At 48.2% G+C, this 16165-nt stretch overlaps 2 protein-coding genes across 4 annotated transcripts in view; both read right to left on the reverse strand.

The window, feature by feature from the left end:
* Window positions 1-373: 373 nt before the first annotated feature.
* On the reverse strand, window positions 374-10854 carry CABP5 (calcium binding protein 5). 2 transcript variants are annotated; one of them, XM_004271103.3, is made up of 6 exons: window positions 10174-10854; window positions 8066-8096; window positions 7424-7567; window positions 6356-6465; window positions 3240-3387; window positions 374-999 (listed from the first exon to the last, which is right to left on the reverse strand). In XM_004271103.3, exons 1-6 carry the CDS (start codon window positions 10234-10236, stop codon window positions 974-976), a joined length of 522 nt encoding a protein of 173 aa, XP_004271151.1. In that variant the 5' UTR covers window positions 10237-10854; the 3' UTR covers window positions 374-973. The 2 variants fall into 2 exon arrangements, with proteins under 2 accessions (XP_004271151.1, XP_049559620.1); XM_049703663.1 differs by lacking the exon at window positions 374-999 and adding an exon at window positions 1555-2635.
* A 146-nt stretch (window positions 10855-11000) lies between these two features.
* The window catches only part of LIG1 (DNA ligase 1), a 42001-nt gene continuing 36836 nt past the window's right edge, over window positions 11001-16165 (reverse strand). For both annotated transcript variants that reach the window (XM_012533476.3, XM_049703657.1), the window contains 6 exons: window positions 15983-16065; window positions 14274-14426; window positions 14109-14162; window positions 13277-13420; window positions 11424-11516; window positions 11001-11264 (listed from right to left, as the gene is read on the reverse strand). In XM_012533476.3, coding sequence (XP_012388930.1) covers window positions 11181-11264; window positions 11424-11516; window positions 13277-13420; window positions 14109-14162; window positions 14274-14426; window positions 15983-16065 — 611 coding nt within the window. In that variant the 3' untranslated portion in view covers window positions 11001-11180. The remainder of the gene's footprint in view (window positions 11265-11423; window positions 11517-13276; window positions 13421-14108; window positions 14163-14273; window positions 14427-15982; window positions 16066-16165) is intronic.

The raw sequence follows: 16165 nt of genomic DNA on the forward strand, positions 1-16165 counted from the left end.
ACTCTTTATTTGGAGGACCTTTGAGTTACTGAAGTGTCCTGCTAGCAGGCAGAAGTAAGGAGGAATATATCTTTCCAGTTTCCCAGCACAGATCAGGGTCAGGAGGTGAGGGATGGAATCTAACAGAGGGAACCTCCCTGAGCAGCCCAGGGCAGAGCCACGCAGAGGCAGGGGGCTCCCAGGAATGGCTTTGCGGGACCGGCTGAGCCGAGGATTTGGAAGAACCCATCCTCTCTCTCTGCATGATGTCATTTCGAGGGGGATTAATTCCCTGGGGGATCAGCCTGCTCTAAACCTTGATAATCCAGATTTGTGATTTAATTCAGTGGCCTGAGTATCTGACACAAGGAGAAGGAAGTAGGAGGCTAGAGAGATAAAAACAGACTGTGCTACCAAGAAAACAAGGAGGGGTGGGGGTGGGGCGGTAATCTCACTTGGATGCCTCTTTAATTAACCAGTTCCATGCCCAGTCTTATCAAGAACGCTGTTTCTAGCCTCATGATTGACATGCCTCCTTCTACTGAGAGAAAGAAACTGAGGAGATTTGAAGCAGTTGAAGCAAGAAGGGGGAATGGTAGACTCTGTGCTGAACTCTTTGATTCTAACAGGGGAAAAGACGACTTTAACCCAGAGGAACTGCGGGAAGAACTCTGGCAGGTTATAGGGATTTAGGATGACGTGAAGTCCAAAGATGTCATTAGTCTTTGGAATTTGGGGAGCGGCAACTAGACTGTTCTGTTCACATTTCCACACGCAGACTCTTCCTTCTTAAACCAGTTCCAGAGATGTAACTCCTACCCCATCTAACCCCTACGACAGCCAAAGCTATCGTTTCTAGTCTAACCTCAATCCACAGCGCTGCAATGCCAGTCTCCCACCCTCTCTCCTTTGAGGGCCCATGGGGATGTGGTCCTCCGCTAGGGCTTGATCCACGTTGACCAGGTGGAGAGTGACGTGGGATTCCAGAACCTCCTCAACGAGACATCATCTTCACAAACTCTGCAAAACCAAAATTTCTGGTGAGGCACCCCTTTGTTGGTTTTTTTTTTTCTTCATTTGCTTTTTAAAATAATTTTTTTATTGGAGTATAGTTGATTTACAATGTTGTGTTAGTTTCAGGTGTACAGCAAAGTGATTCAGTTATACATATAGATATATTCATTCTTTCTCAGATTGTTTTCCCTTTAGATTACTACAGAACATTGAGTAGAGTTCCCTGTGCTATGCAGTAGGTCCTTGTTGTTTATCTCTTTTATATATAGTAGTGTGTGTGTATGTTAATCCCAAGCTCCTGATTTATCCCTCCCCCCTCAGTGAGGTACCTATTTGTAAGAGTACCGCCATTATTTTTTCCAGCCTTTACTATGTGTCAGGAACCACTGGTGATCTTTGGGAAATTAATAACTTGACCCCTCTATGCCTTGATTTCTTCATCTACAAAATGGGAATCATAAGATTGCTATTTACCTTCTATGATTTTTAAGATGGTTAAACAACAGAATGCTTAGAAGACACAGTCGGTGCTCAATAAATTGTCATTATGAGTCTCTGATTTCAACTTTTCAACCGATCTTGGAGGGGTAAGTACCGTTTCACAGGTAAGCAAACTGAGGCTGGTGAGGTTGACCAACATGGCTGAGATCACGTGGATGGTGAATGGAGAACCCTGGAATGAACCCATGACTTTGCTAGGACTCAAAGTCAGGTGGACTTATTGGTCCCACCCAGGTCTCGAGGCCCCTCTGTCCTTCCCTTGCCTGTGATTGGCCTGAGGAACTATTTCCTGAAACCATTGTACCTCTCCCAGATTTTCATTGATGCCTACTCTGCACCTGAGCCTGGCTAGATCCAGCAGGCATCCAGCAAACATTTGCTGTGTCGCAGCCATGCAACAAACGTCTACTAAGTTTCTATGCTGGGAATTTCACAGCAGAGATGGGTTAGAGAAGCTCCCTCTGCCCCACAGAAATTCACAACCCAGGAGGCAAATGTAACTCAAGGTCTGCAGTCATAACTTCCTTTGGAGAGGAAGAGAAAAATCCCTGTAAGTCTTCACAGCTGGGACTACTACACCACATAAGGATGAAGGGAAGCATCTTAGCAGAGGTTGCACTGGCACGAACTCCTGAGAGATGGATAGGATTTGAAAATGCATCGATAACACGGGAAAGGTGTGGTAAGTGGAAGGAACATCAGGGAGAAAGGAACAGAAGTTGGAGAACACAGAGCAGTACCAAGTGTACACCAGAGCATAAAAATTCAGAGAGTGGTTGTAGAAGATAGAGGCTGGGTGGGTGGGTAACTGGGGCAGCATCATGGATACACTTGAATATCAGACTCAGAATTTGAACCAGAGAATGTCACGATGAGAACTTGACGTGCCCTATTGATGTCTCCCACAAAAATGATCCCCCCCTCCCATCCGCTCAAGACTCCAATATTTCTCATTTATCCAATCACTCAAAACACATGTGCTGAGCTCTCTGCTAGGAATTGGGGTATAATGATGAAAGATTTAGTCTGTGGCCTCAGAAGGAAACAGGCAATCAACGATTGGAAGCTATTGCGATGTCATGTGCCAGTATCACTGCAGAGGCATGCGTGGGTGTTACCGGAGCACCGAGGGATCCCGAGCCTGGAAAGAAAGATGGGGCCCCAACCAGGGGCATAACTAAGACTTAGCCAGAGGAAAGAGGAAAGGGTTTTACAGACAGGACATGAGCAATGACAGCAAGGGGTCCTTAGTGCATGATTTTAGTTTTTCTCTAAAATTGGGAAGAAAGGTATCATCTTTACTCCCGTTCTGCAGATGTGAAAACTGACACTACAAGAGAGGAAGCGACTAGGATAAGGACACATAGTTAGTAAGAGGTGATCCTGAATTTGAAACCCATGAATCTGACCCCAGCATCCCAGCGGCTAACTAATCCACTCTCCCTCTGATGGGACATTTTTTTCCTATGATAAAGGCATCCAGGGAACAAAGAAGGGATGGGAGAGGTGGAGTAGGAATGGGCTTCTGGACAGGGTGTTCCAAGGAGTGGCCAAGACAGAAACAAGGAGAGGTGAGAGGCACTGAGCTCTTGGAAATGACATGGGCAGAAAGGGATGAAACAAACACCTCCAAAATCTAACCCGCCTCCTCCAACCTCAAACTGGGGGAAGAGTGAGAAGGAATGGCCAACTTGCAAAAAAATCACACTGGGGAGATGGAGGTGGCTACCCCTATACAACATTACCTTCAAAGTCGACGGTGCCGTCTCCGTTAATGTCGGCTTCCTGGACAACCTCGGAGATCTCCTGGGGAGTGAGCTTGTCTCCCAGGAGCCTCTGCATGGCCTGCTGCAGCTCTCCCAGGGTGATCTCCCCGTCTCCATTGGCATCAAACTGAATTGGAGCACAGGGGATAATATTAGCAACAATGACCACAATAATAATAATAATAGCACTGTTTATTAATCACTTACTGTGAGTCAAGACCTCAGCTAAAGATAACCAACAAGGACCTACTGTATAGCACAGGGAACTATACTCAGTATCTTGTAATGACCTATAATGGAAGGGAATGAAAAAAAAAAAGAATATGTACATTTATATATTAAAACAAGAATCTATACATTTATATATATATAAAACTGAATCACTTTACTGTATACCTGAAACTAACACGACATTGTAAATCATTGTAAATTTCACCGCTGTGGCCCTGGGTCCAATCCCGGTTGGGGAACTACAATCCCACAAGCCACGTGGTATGGCCAAAACAAACAAACAAAACTCAGCTGAGAGCTTTTGCACGTTATCCTCTAAAAGCTCCTTGAAGGCAGGTTCAAGGAGTCTCGTTCCTTGCTCCATGCTTAGCCCTCTCTATGCTGCACACCTTTAACTAATCCACTAGAAAGTCTTAGAACATAAGTTCTATGTCCAAACGTATCTGGGAGCCAACTGCCCTTCTCCAGCTACATCGATGCTAACTAACCTGGTTCAAACCACGATCACCTTGTGCCTGATTATGGCGACAGCCTCCTACTTGGTCTTCCAGCTCCCACTGTGGTCCTACATAATCTGTCCTCCACACGTTGGGACTTGGCATTCGTGTTCATTTAAAACACCAATCAGATCTTGTCCCTCCCTGGCTTAAAGTCCTCCGGTGGCTTCCTATCCCACTCAGAAGAAACTCCTGACACCGCTCCGTGACTCGCAAACTGCTATGGGATGGGGTCCTGCCTTTAGCAACTCCTGTTTATTTCATGCTACTCTCTCTGGCTCATGCCTCTCCAAGTACTCCGGGCTTCTTGCTCTTCCTCAGACATGCCTTCCTGCCTTTCAGTGTTTGTACCTGCTGCTTTCTAATCCTGGGGTGTGATTTCCCCTAGAGCAGTGCATTGCCCGAAGGAAATACAATGTGAACCTCATGGGTAATTAAAATTTTTCTAACAGCCTCCTACCGCCACATACACAAATTTTAAGGGAACAAGTGAAATTAATTTTTTATAATTGATTTTACTTAATCTATCTAATATATCATTAAAAAAATTTTAAATGTAAGCAATTTAAAAATTGATTTAACCATGTAATCAATTTAAAAATTATTAATGAACTATGTTACATTCTTTTTTTTTCTGAGATCAAACCATTTTATTTACCCAGCGTCCTTCTCCTGGCTGGGATCTCTCCAGCTTCACAGTCACTGAAAAGCTGTTATATTCTTTTTATGTGTACTGGATTTCATAAGACTTAGTATAATACCATGCTAAGGACTTACTTAGTATGTCCTTAGCATGGTTAGTTAACACACCTACCCTCCAAAGATACTTAAACTAAGCTACTAAATCTTAATCCAGCGTGTATTTTATACTCACAGCACGTCTCAATTCAGACACTAAATGTTATCAGAAATAACAGAATATAACAGAAATAACATTAGAAACCTGCATGTAGGTTTCATGAAGTATATAGTTGAAAAGGTAGATTTGCATACCCAAGTTGTTCCAAATGAAAGTTTTCCGATAATTGCATTGAGTATTCATTTTTAGATTCAAATGAATTGAAATTATATTCAATTGAATACAAATTAATTTAATTGAAACTAATCAAAATTAAATACAATTATGTGTATACAATGGAATATTACTCAGCCATAAAAACGAATGAAATAATGCCATTTGCAGCAACATGGATAGACCTAGAGATTATCATACTAAGTGAAGTAAGTCAGAAAGAGAAAGACAAATATCATATGATATCACTTATATGTGGAATCTAAAATACGACACAAATGAACATATCTATGAAACAAAAACAGACTCGAAGACACAGAGAACAGACTTGTGGTTGCCAAGGGGGAGGGGGTGGGGGAGGGAAGGATTGGGAGTTTGGGATTAGCAGGTGCAAACTGTTATATAAAGGATGGATAAACAAGGTCCTACTGTATAGCACGGGGAACAATATTCAATATTCTGTGATAAACCATAATGGAAAAGAATAGGAAAAGGAATGTCTATATATGTATAACTGAATCATTGTGCTGTACAGCAGAAATTAACACAACATTGTAAATCAACTATACTGCAATAAAATTTTTAAAAATTAAATACAATTAAAAATTCAGTTCCTCAGTCACACAAGCCACATTTCAGGCCAGCGGCTACCACCGTGGACAGAGCATTTTCATGATCACAGGAAGTTCTATTGGACGATGTAGCTTTAGATCTTTACATGAAGCTGAGACAGAAAACCACACAGCTAGTAGGTAGAGATCTTCCTGGGATTTGGACCCATGTTTGCCTGACTCTAGGGTGTCCCCTTCCCAACACTATACTCTTCTTTATTTTTGCCTCACGTAGTTGAAAGCTCTCTGAGAGAGAAGAGCATTTTATCAAGGAATCTAAGTGAATTTCAGCAAGCCCCTTACCCTCCCTGGATCTCATCTTTTTAAAGCATCCCTACAACAAGTAGTTTCAACCAGACGATGTCTTGCAGCTTCTTTCTGGGATCTCAAATTCTTGGATTCCCTCTTCCTATCACAGGCATGAGGATTAGAGGTTCTAGCGTGTGTTTTGTAGATTGCAGGATCTTGGATAAGGTACGCAATTTCCATGAGCCTCAGTTTCCTCATATGTAGTATTGGGATACATGACTACTTACTCCTAATGTTACTTGTGAGGACAAAATTAGATGAAATAGGTAGAGGATCTTGTCCATTGCAGGTGCTTGAAATATGTTATTTTCCTTCCCTATAAATCCCACCATAGTTAGAAAAAATAACTGGTTTTGGTGGGTTCTGTCCATGGTTAATGGCTAATCATAGACCTCTTGGGTCTCCCTCAACCACCTCCAACATTATGAAACTTACTTCCTTGAAAGCATCTCGCATCTCCTGGACACCAATCATCCCAGCTGTTTCTGCAAGCAATTTGGGGGCCATCAGCTCCACAAAATCTTCAAAATCTACACGGCCACCCACTGAGGACAGAAGAGGCAGGTCTAGTGAGATTCCATATACCCCCAACCCTCCATTACCTCACTTTGCCCTTCAACTCTGTTCAAGAAATAGATCTGCTCCAATCTCTCTGCCTTCTAAGAGCTTCCTTTCTTAGCCAACTCATGCCCTCTTGTCCCTCTCATCTGAACAGGAGTGGATGGGGTGCCGTAGGGTGGAAGTAACTAACTGTTGGTGTGACCTTGAGAAAAATCTCTTAATTGGTTCAGATCTAGGTTCCCTCATCTGCAGATCTGGAGAAGGGAGAGTATGAATTAAATGAGCACTAAATCCCTTCCAGATATGAATACTATCACCTCCTTGAATTTAGCATTGTTTACTCAGTAACATGCCCAGAAGCAAACCCCGTAGCAATTTTATCCCAGCTTCGGTGACAAAATCAGCTTGTCTCCATCTAAAAACCCATCTTTTTTGTCACATTATTCACCAACATTAGGCTCCAACTCCAAGTTTGTTTCCAGCATCAAATACAGCTCCAATGTTGCCCTCCACTGACGAATCTTAGTGGTGATAGTAATAACTTACATTTAATAAGCATTTACTAGAGGCTAAGCCTTTACCTGTATTAACATCTTTATCCCTTCCTTTCTACAATCCCACGAGGTAAGGAGTGATATCATCTTCACTGGGTGGATGGGGAAACTGAGACTCAAGAGTGGGGGCTAACTCCACTTCTTATATGACTACAATTAGTTAATAACAGAACTGGGACTTGAACCCAAATCTATCCCTAAAAGTCACGCTTTTAACCACTTCAAATGTTGCCTCCCTAAGTAGAGTCTGAACTGTTTCCTTCCAGACTTCTAGCCCCTCTTCCCTCCTCCCTATCTCCAACTCTACTCTCAACCTCCATATATCCTTCCCAATTCCACCCTTAGCCCTCCCCTAAGCCCAGTCATTCCTCCCACCCCCTGGCCTCACAGTTCATGCGGATTTGCTGGCCCAGTTCAATCAGTTCCATCTCCGTGGGCATGTAACCCATTGTCCTCATGAGATTCCCCAAATCCTTACAAGAGATGAACCCATCTCGGTCCTTGTCAAACTCAAGAAATGCTTCCCGGAGCTCTGAAAGTTAAGAGAGAAGAACTTTGGGGAAGTTGAAACAGTCACTGGGGAAGAGTAGCATCGCTTGAAACTATCAATGAGGCACTGACTAAAGACTCCTCAAAAAAGAATACATTATAAAAATTTTTTAAAGGAGTGATGTATGAAATGTGTTAGCAAAAAGAATAGTTCCTGAGACCACTAAACGACAGCAGTGAAGTCCTTCACATTTTTGGGTGAAGTTATGGGAAACTTTGAAACTACCAAGAGAAAAAAACAACAAGTTTGGACTCACCCTAAAACTCAGGCATTATTTGTGGGTCTCTGAGACACTTGGGCATGGGGATGGTTTCTAAACACTTGGGGAAGTACTTAAACTGCCACAAAATCACAGTTGAGTGGGAAGAGTGTGATGTAAAATTTTCATGTCAAGGGGTTTATATTGAAATGCACAAAGGAACAGAGAGCAGGTAAGTGGGTGGATGGCAAAGTGGGGGCATTTAGGGGAGAGAGCTTTACCTTCAATCTCATCTGGTCCCAGTGGTCTTTCCTAGAAAGGAATGCAGGGGGCAGGGGATTTGGAGAGAGAATCAGGGATCCACATTCACTTCTTGAAACACATCTCACCCTCATCCTTTCCTATTTCTCTTCCCTTCTTGCTCCCGTCTACCCCTCTCACCTTCTTTCTCCCATCTCCTGACTCCCATTCCATGGCTATTTCTTCCTCCTGTTTTTCCTCACCCCTTCTCATTTCCTCTCTCCCGTCCTTGAATCTTGGTCTCTCTCCTCCTGCCTTTCCCAAATAGACATCGATCCTGCTGTGCCGAAATGGGTCCTGGAGGCCATGGAATCCAATCCCCTTCTTCTCCAGATGAAGAAAGCCAGACTTAGAATCACAGCTCACATATTCAGTTTGCTGACTGTGCCAGGCTTCCACAATCATTTCATTTAAACTTCTTTGAGGTAAAGCCAAATATCATGCCCATCTTATTTAAGAGGAAGTCGAGGGACAGAGAGGTTAAGGAAACTGCCTGAGGTCACACAGCTCATAAGTGGCAGATCCTCTCCCAAAGTGGGGAGACGTTAAATCATTCCTTTGAGGTCATGCAGAAATTCAGATGCATTGAGAGCTGGGATTTGAATGCAGGTCTACTGGCTGCCAGGTCAGAATTCTTTCTACTACACCCCACTGGCTGTTTTTCCACCTGCCTCCATGGTTAGAATCCCTTGGCTTGGGAGCTGTGTTCAGTGGCACCCAGACAGGATGATCACTGCCAGCATGACCAATTCCTGAAACCTTTCCTGTTGCCACCACCCACTGGACATAACTGAAGGGTCAGGCTTGGGTACATGGCACACCACCTGGAAAATTCCATCAACCCCTGGCCTCTGTCACCCCCTTTTCTCCCTTTATCCTTGGAGATTTTCCCCCAGCTTCTCTTTCTTACTATCCCCTTCTCCCCAAATCTCTCTTAATCTTTCTCTCTCTCTCATGATCTTAAAAACTAACAATTAAAATCATGCCCGTTGGGGCTTCCCTGGTGGCGCAGTGGTTGGGAGTCCGCCTGCCGATGCAGGGGACGCGGGTTCGTGCCCCGGTCCGGGAGGATCCCACATGCCGCGGAGCGGCTGGGCCCGTGAGCCATGGCCGCTGAGCCTGCGCGTCTGGAGCCTGTGCTCCGCAAAGGGAGAGGCCAAAACAGTGAGAGCCCCGCGTAGCACAAAAAAAAAAAAAAAAAAAAAATCATGCCCGTTGGAATCCAACAGACATGACTCTGCCACTTACTAATTGTATAAGCTTAAAGCAAGGGACTTCATGACTCAGAGCCTTAGTATTCAGTCTGTAAAATAGGGATGAAAGTATTATGAACCTCATGAGTCATTCTGAGGATTAAGTGACATCAGGACTGCAAAGCCCTATGCACAAGTCTTAGCTCACAGCGATGACTTAGTAAGTGGCATCTGGGCTTCCCTGGTGGCGCAGTGGTTGAGAATCTGCCTGCTAATGCAGGGGACATGGGCTCGAGCCCTGGTCTGGGAGGATCCCACATGCCGCGGAGCAACTAGGTCCGTGAGCCACAACTACTGAGCCTGCGCGTTTGGAGCCTGTGCTCCGCAACAAGAGAGGCCACCATAGTGAGAGGCCCGCGCGCCGCGATAAAGAGTGGCCCCCGCTTGCCACAACTAGAGAAAGCCCTCGCACAGAAACGAAGACCCAACACAGCCAAAAATTAATTAATTAATAAACTCCTACCCCCAACATCTTCTTTAAAAAAAAAAAAAAAGTGGCATCTATTGTTATCAGCACCTCCAGCATCATCACCACCTTCATCACTACGGGAGTCAAAGAAAAGAATGATAATGATCATCAACAATGACATCATCCTAGCTCCCCTTTCCTTTTTCTTTTTCTTTTTCTTCTCCTTCATCTTCCACCTTTTGGTCCTGACTTCTGATTTCACCCTCACCCATCTTACTGACCCACGTGTCCCCATGATGCTCCCTGGAATTCTTCTACCTTCTCAGTTCATGCTCTCCCCACCTGCTCCCCTATTGTCCCTTCTCTTCCCCGCATCCCAGCTCCCTTTGCCCTGCCCACCATCCTCCCTCTCTGTCCCCTGACTCACCCGCTGTTTCTCAGCGATGCCTTTTCTTAAGAAGATGCAGGCGGGGCCCATGGGAAACTGCATGGAGGGGGCAGGGCAGAGCTCACCAGGCGCCAATCTCAAGACAGCTCCCCCCCTTCCTGTCCCCCGTGGCGGCTCAGCCTCCTTTCCTTCTCTACCACTCCTTTGCCAACTCTTCCTGCCTCTCTTGGCCTCTCCCTCGGTCACCTTGGCTCCCTTAGAGCTGTGTGACAGCTGGGTCAGAAATCCCTACTCGGGTTGGGGAGGGATCCCAGTTGTTCCTGCCTCCCCATCTGGCTTGAGAATGGAGGCGGAGACAGTGTCGGGCTCTGACCTTTTATCCCCAGAATAGAACTGGAAGGATAGTTTTGAAAATGAGGATTAGAGCAGAGGGCATCAATTCATACAATGTTTCAACAGGCACGTTGAGTGATCAGTCTAAGCCTGGCCTCTGCTGGCCTTCGTGTGTGTGAAGATGGAGAGGACATCTGGCCTCCAGGAACTCTAGGGTAAGCCAGGAATGTGTGTAAACGAGCGACGACCTGACTTCAGGAATAGACATGCACAGTGGCTCAGAGGGGGATGTTTGCCCTTCCTCTTGCTCCTCTCTTCCCTTCCTTTCTTCCTGCATAGTTCAGGGGGGAGGGGCAAGGTAGCCATCCATGCCTTGGGCTCTGTCACACCGCCCAGCGCAGACGTGGCACATTTCCATCACTGCAGAGTTCTACTGCAAGGCCCCGGTTTCGACAGTTGTGACACACTGTTACACGCTATCAAAGGGTGAGCTGTTATGGCTGTACCCCCAGAGCCCAGCACGGACACAGAGCAGGTGTTCAACAATTATTTATTGAAAAGAATGACAGAACCCCAAACCCCAGCTGAAACCATCCCCTCCCACACACACACCTGACTATCAAAACCCGCACCCGGCAACACCAGATTGCTGAGCACCTGAGGCGATGCCCCTGGGCCCCCTCCGCCCCCAGCCCCCGGGGAGAGCAGGGGGCCTAGTAGAAATCTTCCAGGTCGGAGTCTGGCTCTGTGCCTTGCTGGTTCTGAATCTGACTTTGCTTCCGGTACAGACAGGCCACCTGAAGTGAGAGGGTGGGTGGTGGGAGGGTCAGAAGCCCTGGGGCTGCCCCACCCCCTTCCATGCCAAGCCAGGCCAGAGCCCACCTTCTCCAAAAAGCAGGCCTGGCCGGGCAAGCCCACCCCTGGGCCAACCACCCACCCTCTACCACGGGCCTCACCTGGGCACTGGTGGTGGCCTCCTCCGGCTTCTTGTCCTCACGGACGCAGATAAACCGAGGGAAGCGGAGGGAGATTCCCTTCTCGCTATCCACCTGTGGAGGCGAGGCGCGGTGGGTGGAGTGGTGATGGGAGCAGCAGTCCAGCCTGCTCCCCAGGCAGCAATTCCCCATCCAAAGTCTCCTCCCCACTCCTGCGCCTCTGGCCTGTTTCCTGATCCATACAATGGGGCTAAGCGATGGGTCGTTGTAAAAATTAAATATGGTCATTTAGTGCTTGGGGCCGCTCCCCGGAGCAGGAGCGTGTAAGAAACACAGGCAGCTGTGGCTGTGCTTTATGCTGTTGTTATTATTATTAGGGCCAAGAGGGGTGGATTCTAGAACCAGACTGTGAGGTTCAAATCCCAGCTCCCGACTCTCTCGAGAGCCTCGTGACCCTGGGCCAGTTACGCTCCCTGGGGCTCTATTTTCCCATCTGTAAAATGGGATGGTCAGTGTCTTGGTGAGGATGAGTGTGAACAAGTGACATGCCTGCTTCACCTAAATGCTCGATAAATGCTGTTCCCATCTCTTTATTACCAGGGGCCCCCGACTTCCCGAGACGGTGCAGGAGTGAGAAATTTCAAGAAGGAAACTAGATAAAAAGTATGAGCTTTGCCTTTACATGGAAGTCAGCTGCTAAGCAGAAAAGCACAAGCTAGCTTTTGAAGGATCAGAAAAAATCCCAAAGGGAGTATGCACTTTAAGATTTCCTGTTCCTCGGTCAACTCTATTTTAATTAAAAACAAAAAACCTCCAAATTGATGTTTCTAAGAATCCACAAAGAGAAAACAATATAATTTGCATTTTAACAATGTTATTAAGATTTGGGATATCTGTGGATTTTAGGGTTGAACACCTTGGTTGACAATAAGCTAAATTTTTATGCTAATAAAAGACATATCTGCAACAGTAAAAAAAAAAAAAAAAAAAAAAAAATTCCTGATCTTCGGAAGGAGGATGCTAAGAGCTCTCCTAGTGATGGTGGGGGAGTGTTTCCCCGGGGACACTGATCCTCTAGCAGATGCGGAGGACAGAACCACCACGAGAGAAATTAGCCAAGGAATGTTAGAACTCGGTAGCGTGAAAACTGACTACAGTTGAGAAAGAAATGCAGTAGTGGACCTAAATGCTCAGCAGGAAGTATCCTAAATTTTTACTGAAAAGAACTGTTTTCAAAAATTACTTAAGAGCAGAATGTGAGATTATGATATTTAAGAAAGAGATTAAAAAAAATGATACCGATGAACTTATATACAAAACAGAAATAGACCCACAGACACAGAAAACAAACTTATGGTTTACCAAAGGGGGAAGGAGGGGTGAGGGATAAATTAGGAGTTTGGGATTAACGGATATACACTACTATATATAAAGTAGATAAACAATAAGAACGTACTATATAGCACAGAGAACTACTCAATATTTTGTAGTAACAAAGGGAAAAGAATCTGAAAAAGAATATATATATATATAACTGAATTACTTTGCTGTACACCCTGAAACTAACACAACATGGTAAATCAACTATACTCCAATAAGAACATAAAATTAAAAAAATAAAAATAAAAAAAATTTTTAAATCAAAGAAAGCAATTTCACAGTTTTCTTTCTACTCCTGGGGAATTTCTTTTTTTAAATTTTTTAATAAGACTTTGACCTCATTATCTGAAACCCAAATACAACGCAAGCTCCAGTCTTCCTAAGCATCACCCAGGAAGCTCAGACATGGGCTCCAAGATCCCCTCCCCCCGTTTCCCCACCCTCCCAGCTGGTTCCTTCGGAGGGTCTATTCCAGGGTCCCCCAGTTTACTCACCAGGCCCCGGGCAGCCGGGTAGATGGGGGAGAGGGAGAGGTCTGCGCACTTCACCTCCCACACGGCGCTGGGGTCCAGCCAGTGGTCAGGGGCCACGGCGCCGTCGGCCCGGACATAGGAGCGTGGGGCGGGCAGCACCAGGGCCTGCAGCCAGTGGCGGGAATAAGGGAGAGAGGGTCTTGGATCTCAAAGTCAAGGCTGAGGGGAGGGTTGCAGGGGCAGGACTGGAGAGTGAGGAAAGAGGGAGGAAGATGGAGGAAGGGGATAGATACAGATGCCCCTCCAAGTAAAAAGCTGGTGGTAGGTGGAGCTGGGGGGTGATGGGGCAAACGGGAGAAAGGAAGAAACGACAGAGACCCTGGGAGCTGAGACAAGAAATTAAAGGCAGAGAGAGTCAGAGAGAGGAACCAAGACCCAGAGACGGGGAGTCAGAGACCTAGAGGGGAGGGGGGACCAAGAATGGGACAGACAGGACCAGAGACACCAACACACAGGAAAGCCAGAGCACCCCCCAAATGCCTGGGACCAGGACAGCAAACACCGCGACGACTAGGGGCTCCACTGGCATACTAAGGGTGAACTCGGGGAACGAGCAACACGCCCTCCCTGAGCCTGTCTCGGGCGCGGCCGAGGCACTGAGCCCGGGGAGACGACGCTCCCTGACCGGAGGCTCTGGCCGGTAGCTGGCAGGGCTGGGACGGGAACGTGGACGTGCTGCACTACTCGGAAGCCAGCTCCGCAGTGCCAGCTCCGCAGTGCCGGGCCCGCGTCCCGAGCCTCCCGGAGGGCGAGAGCCCCAGGCACACACGGGGGTGGGGGCGGAGGGGCTCACCTGGAGGGTCTGGTGATGCTCCTCTAGCTCCTCGTCGCTGAAGCCCGTTCCGAGCTGCGAGGAGGATAGGGGAGTCAGAGGCTCCACGTGCTCCCAGTGCCCGGCCCCCGAGGTTGAGTCACACCCACTCCCTTCCCGCTTCTGCGGCCCCCCAGCTCCCGGCACCTTGCATATGGCCTGCAGTTCCTCGCTCTCCTCGTCGTAGGCGGCCAGCAGGAAGCCCCCGTACCGGCCGGCCCGCTTTCCCCGGCCCAGGTAGGCGCCGATCACCACGAGGTCCAGGGTGTCGCCCACGCCATCCAGGTAGTCCTTCTTCAGCTGGGAGGAGGGAAGGTGGGGGGTGAGGGTGGGACGCTCGGGTGTGGCTCCCATCGCTGGAGCTTAAGCAGAGGCGCGAGGAGGGGCTGGGTGAGAAGACCCATGACAGTCACCGAGAGGAGACTGGACGTGGAACAGGTTTCTCGGCTGCAAGGGCTGATGAGAAAGAGGGGACTCAAATGCGAAGAGGAGGCAGGATCGAGGGGACAGGTCAGGTGGGGAGACCCCAGGGGTCACCCCGGAACCCCCCTCCATTCGACATGGAGGCGCATTCCACTCCTTCACACAGAGAACATTTATCCATTCATTCCAAAGACATCAATTAAGTGCCAACTGTGTGCCAGGCAGGAGCCCAGCCGTGGGGATGCAACAGCGAGTATTTCTTGACACTGGCAAGGTTTGTACCTGCACAGCCGCTTACAGCTTAGTGGGGGCGGGACAGAGCATAAACAGCTAAAAAACACACAGGGAGGGATTTCCCTGGTGGTCCAGGGTAAGACTCCGCGCTCCCAATGCAGGGGGCCCAGGTTCAATTCCCGGTCAGGGAACTAGATCCCGCAGGCAGGCCGCACCGAAGTCCGCATGCCGCAACTAAGACCCGAGCAGCCAAAATAAGTAAATATTTAAACAAACAAACAAACAAAAAAACACACACAGGGAAACCCTGTCCACAGGCTCCGCCAGCTCAGCGCCCGGCTATCTCCCGCTTGGGTCTCCTGGCCCCCTCCTCACTGCTGCCTCTCTGCTCAAGCTCCCATCACCTCTTACCGGACAGCTGCCGTCCGCCTGCCTGCTCCCACTTCTGCCCAGCACCCCCGCACCCATCCACCACCCACGGAGCGGCCGGAGGACTTGTGCCAAACGACAGTCAGACCAGGTGACTCCCCCTTAAAACCTTCGCTGGCTTCCTGAAACCCCTGGAGGAAAACCCAGTTTTACCACCCAGTGCTGGGTGATCTGGGACCCACTCTCTGCCCTGACCTCACCTCACGCCTCGATGGTCCTCGACCCCTGCACACACCAAGCTTGTCCTACCCCAGGGCCTCTGCACTTGCTGCCCGCGCCCAACCCCCACCCACATGCTCCACCCCTGATCTTCACATGACCGACCACTTCCTATCATCCATGTCTCGACCCAAACACTGCCTCTGGAAAGGCTTTCCCCAATCACCCGAAGTACTGCAGACCCTCCCTGGCCCCAAGTGGACTTGCTTTCTTCATAGCACTCATCACTCCCTGACTCTATCCCGTTTGCATCCTGGCTGACTTCCTGGCGGAAGGCAAGCTCAGAGGGAACAGAAAGCTCCTTGGGCTCCCTCACCCCCACATCTGGGGTGCCTAGCCGGGCAGTTCTCCACCAGTCCTTGGTGAATTTGCTCGTGTCGACTCACTAGGGGAGCAGAGCTGAGGTTGGCTGCAGGGAGAGGCGGGAGGGACTGAGCAAAGGGCTCTGGGGCTCAAATGGGGTGGATGTGGGGACTGGGCATGGACCACCCAGCAGGGGCAGGCTTCCGGTCCCCAGCTCAGCAAGAAAGGGGGGCGGGGGCAGGCGGCACCTTGAGCCAGTTGTGCGACCTCTTGGCGATCTCGTAGGTGGCGTCCACATCCAGGGTCTTCACCATCAGCCCCTCGCAGGAGTCTGGGGGACACATGAGAGCCCTGTGAAGCCCCGGCTCACAGCCTCACAACAGACGCAGGCAGGGTTCTGGTCCAGTCGTCCAGGGTGGGGCTGGGATGGG

The sequence above is a fragment of the Orcinus orca genome, chromosome 20 (genome assembly GCF_937001465.1).
Source record: "Orcinus orca chromosome 20, mOrcOrc1.1, whole genome shotgun sequence".
NCBI classification, from domain to species: Eukaryota; Metazoa; Chordata; class Mammalia; order Artiodactyla; family Delphinidae; genus Orcinus; species Orcinus orca.

Bases quoted from the DNA above. Each gene is read 5' to 3' on its own strand.
- CABP5 (XM_049703663.1), bottom strand. From the start codon at position 10,236: ATGCAGTTTCCCATGGGCCCCGCCTGCATCTTCTTAAGAAAAGGCATC. The intron at 7,568-8,065 runs GTAAAGCTCTCT...CTTAACTTTCAG, and splicing joins GGGACCAGATGAGATTGAAG to AGCTCCGGGAAGCATTTCTT. The intron at 6,466-7,423 runs GTGAGGCCAGGG...TTCTGTCCTCAG, and splicing joins CCAGCAAATCCGCATGAACT to TGGGTGGCCGTGTAGATTTT.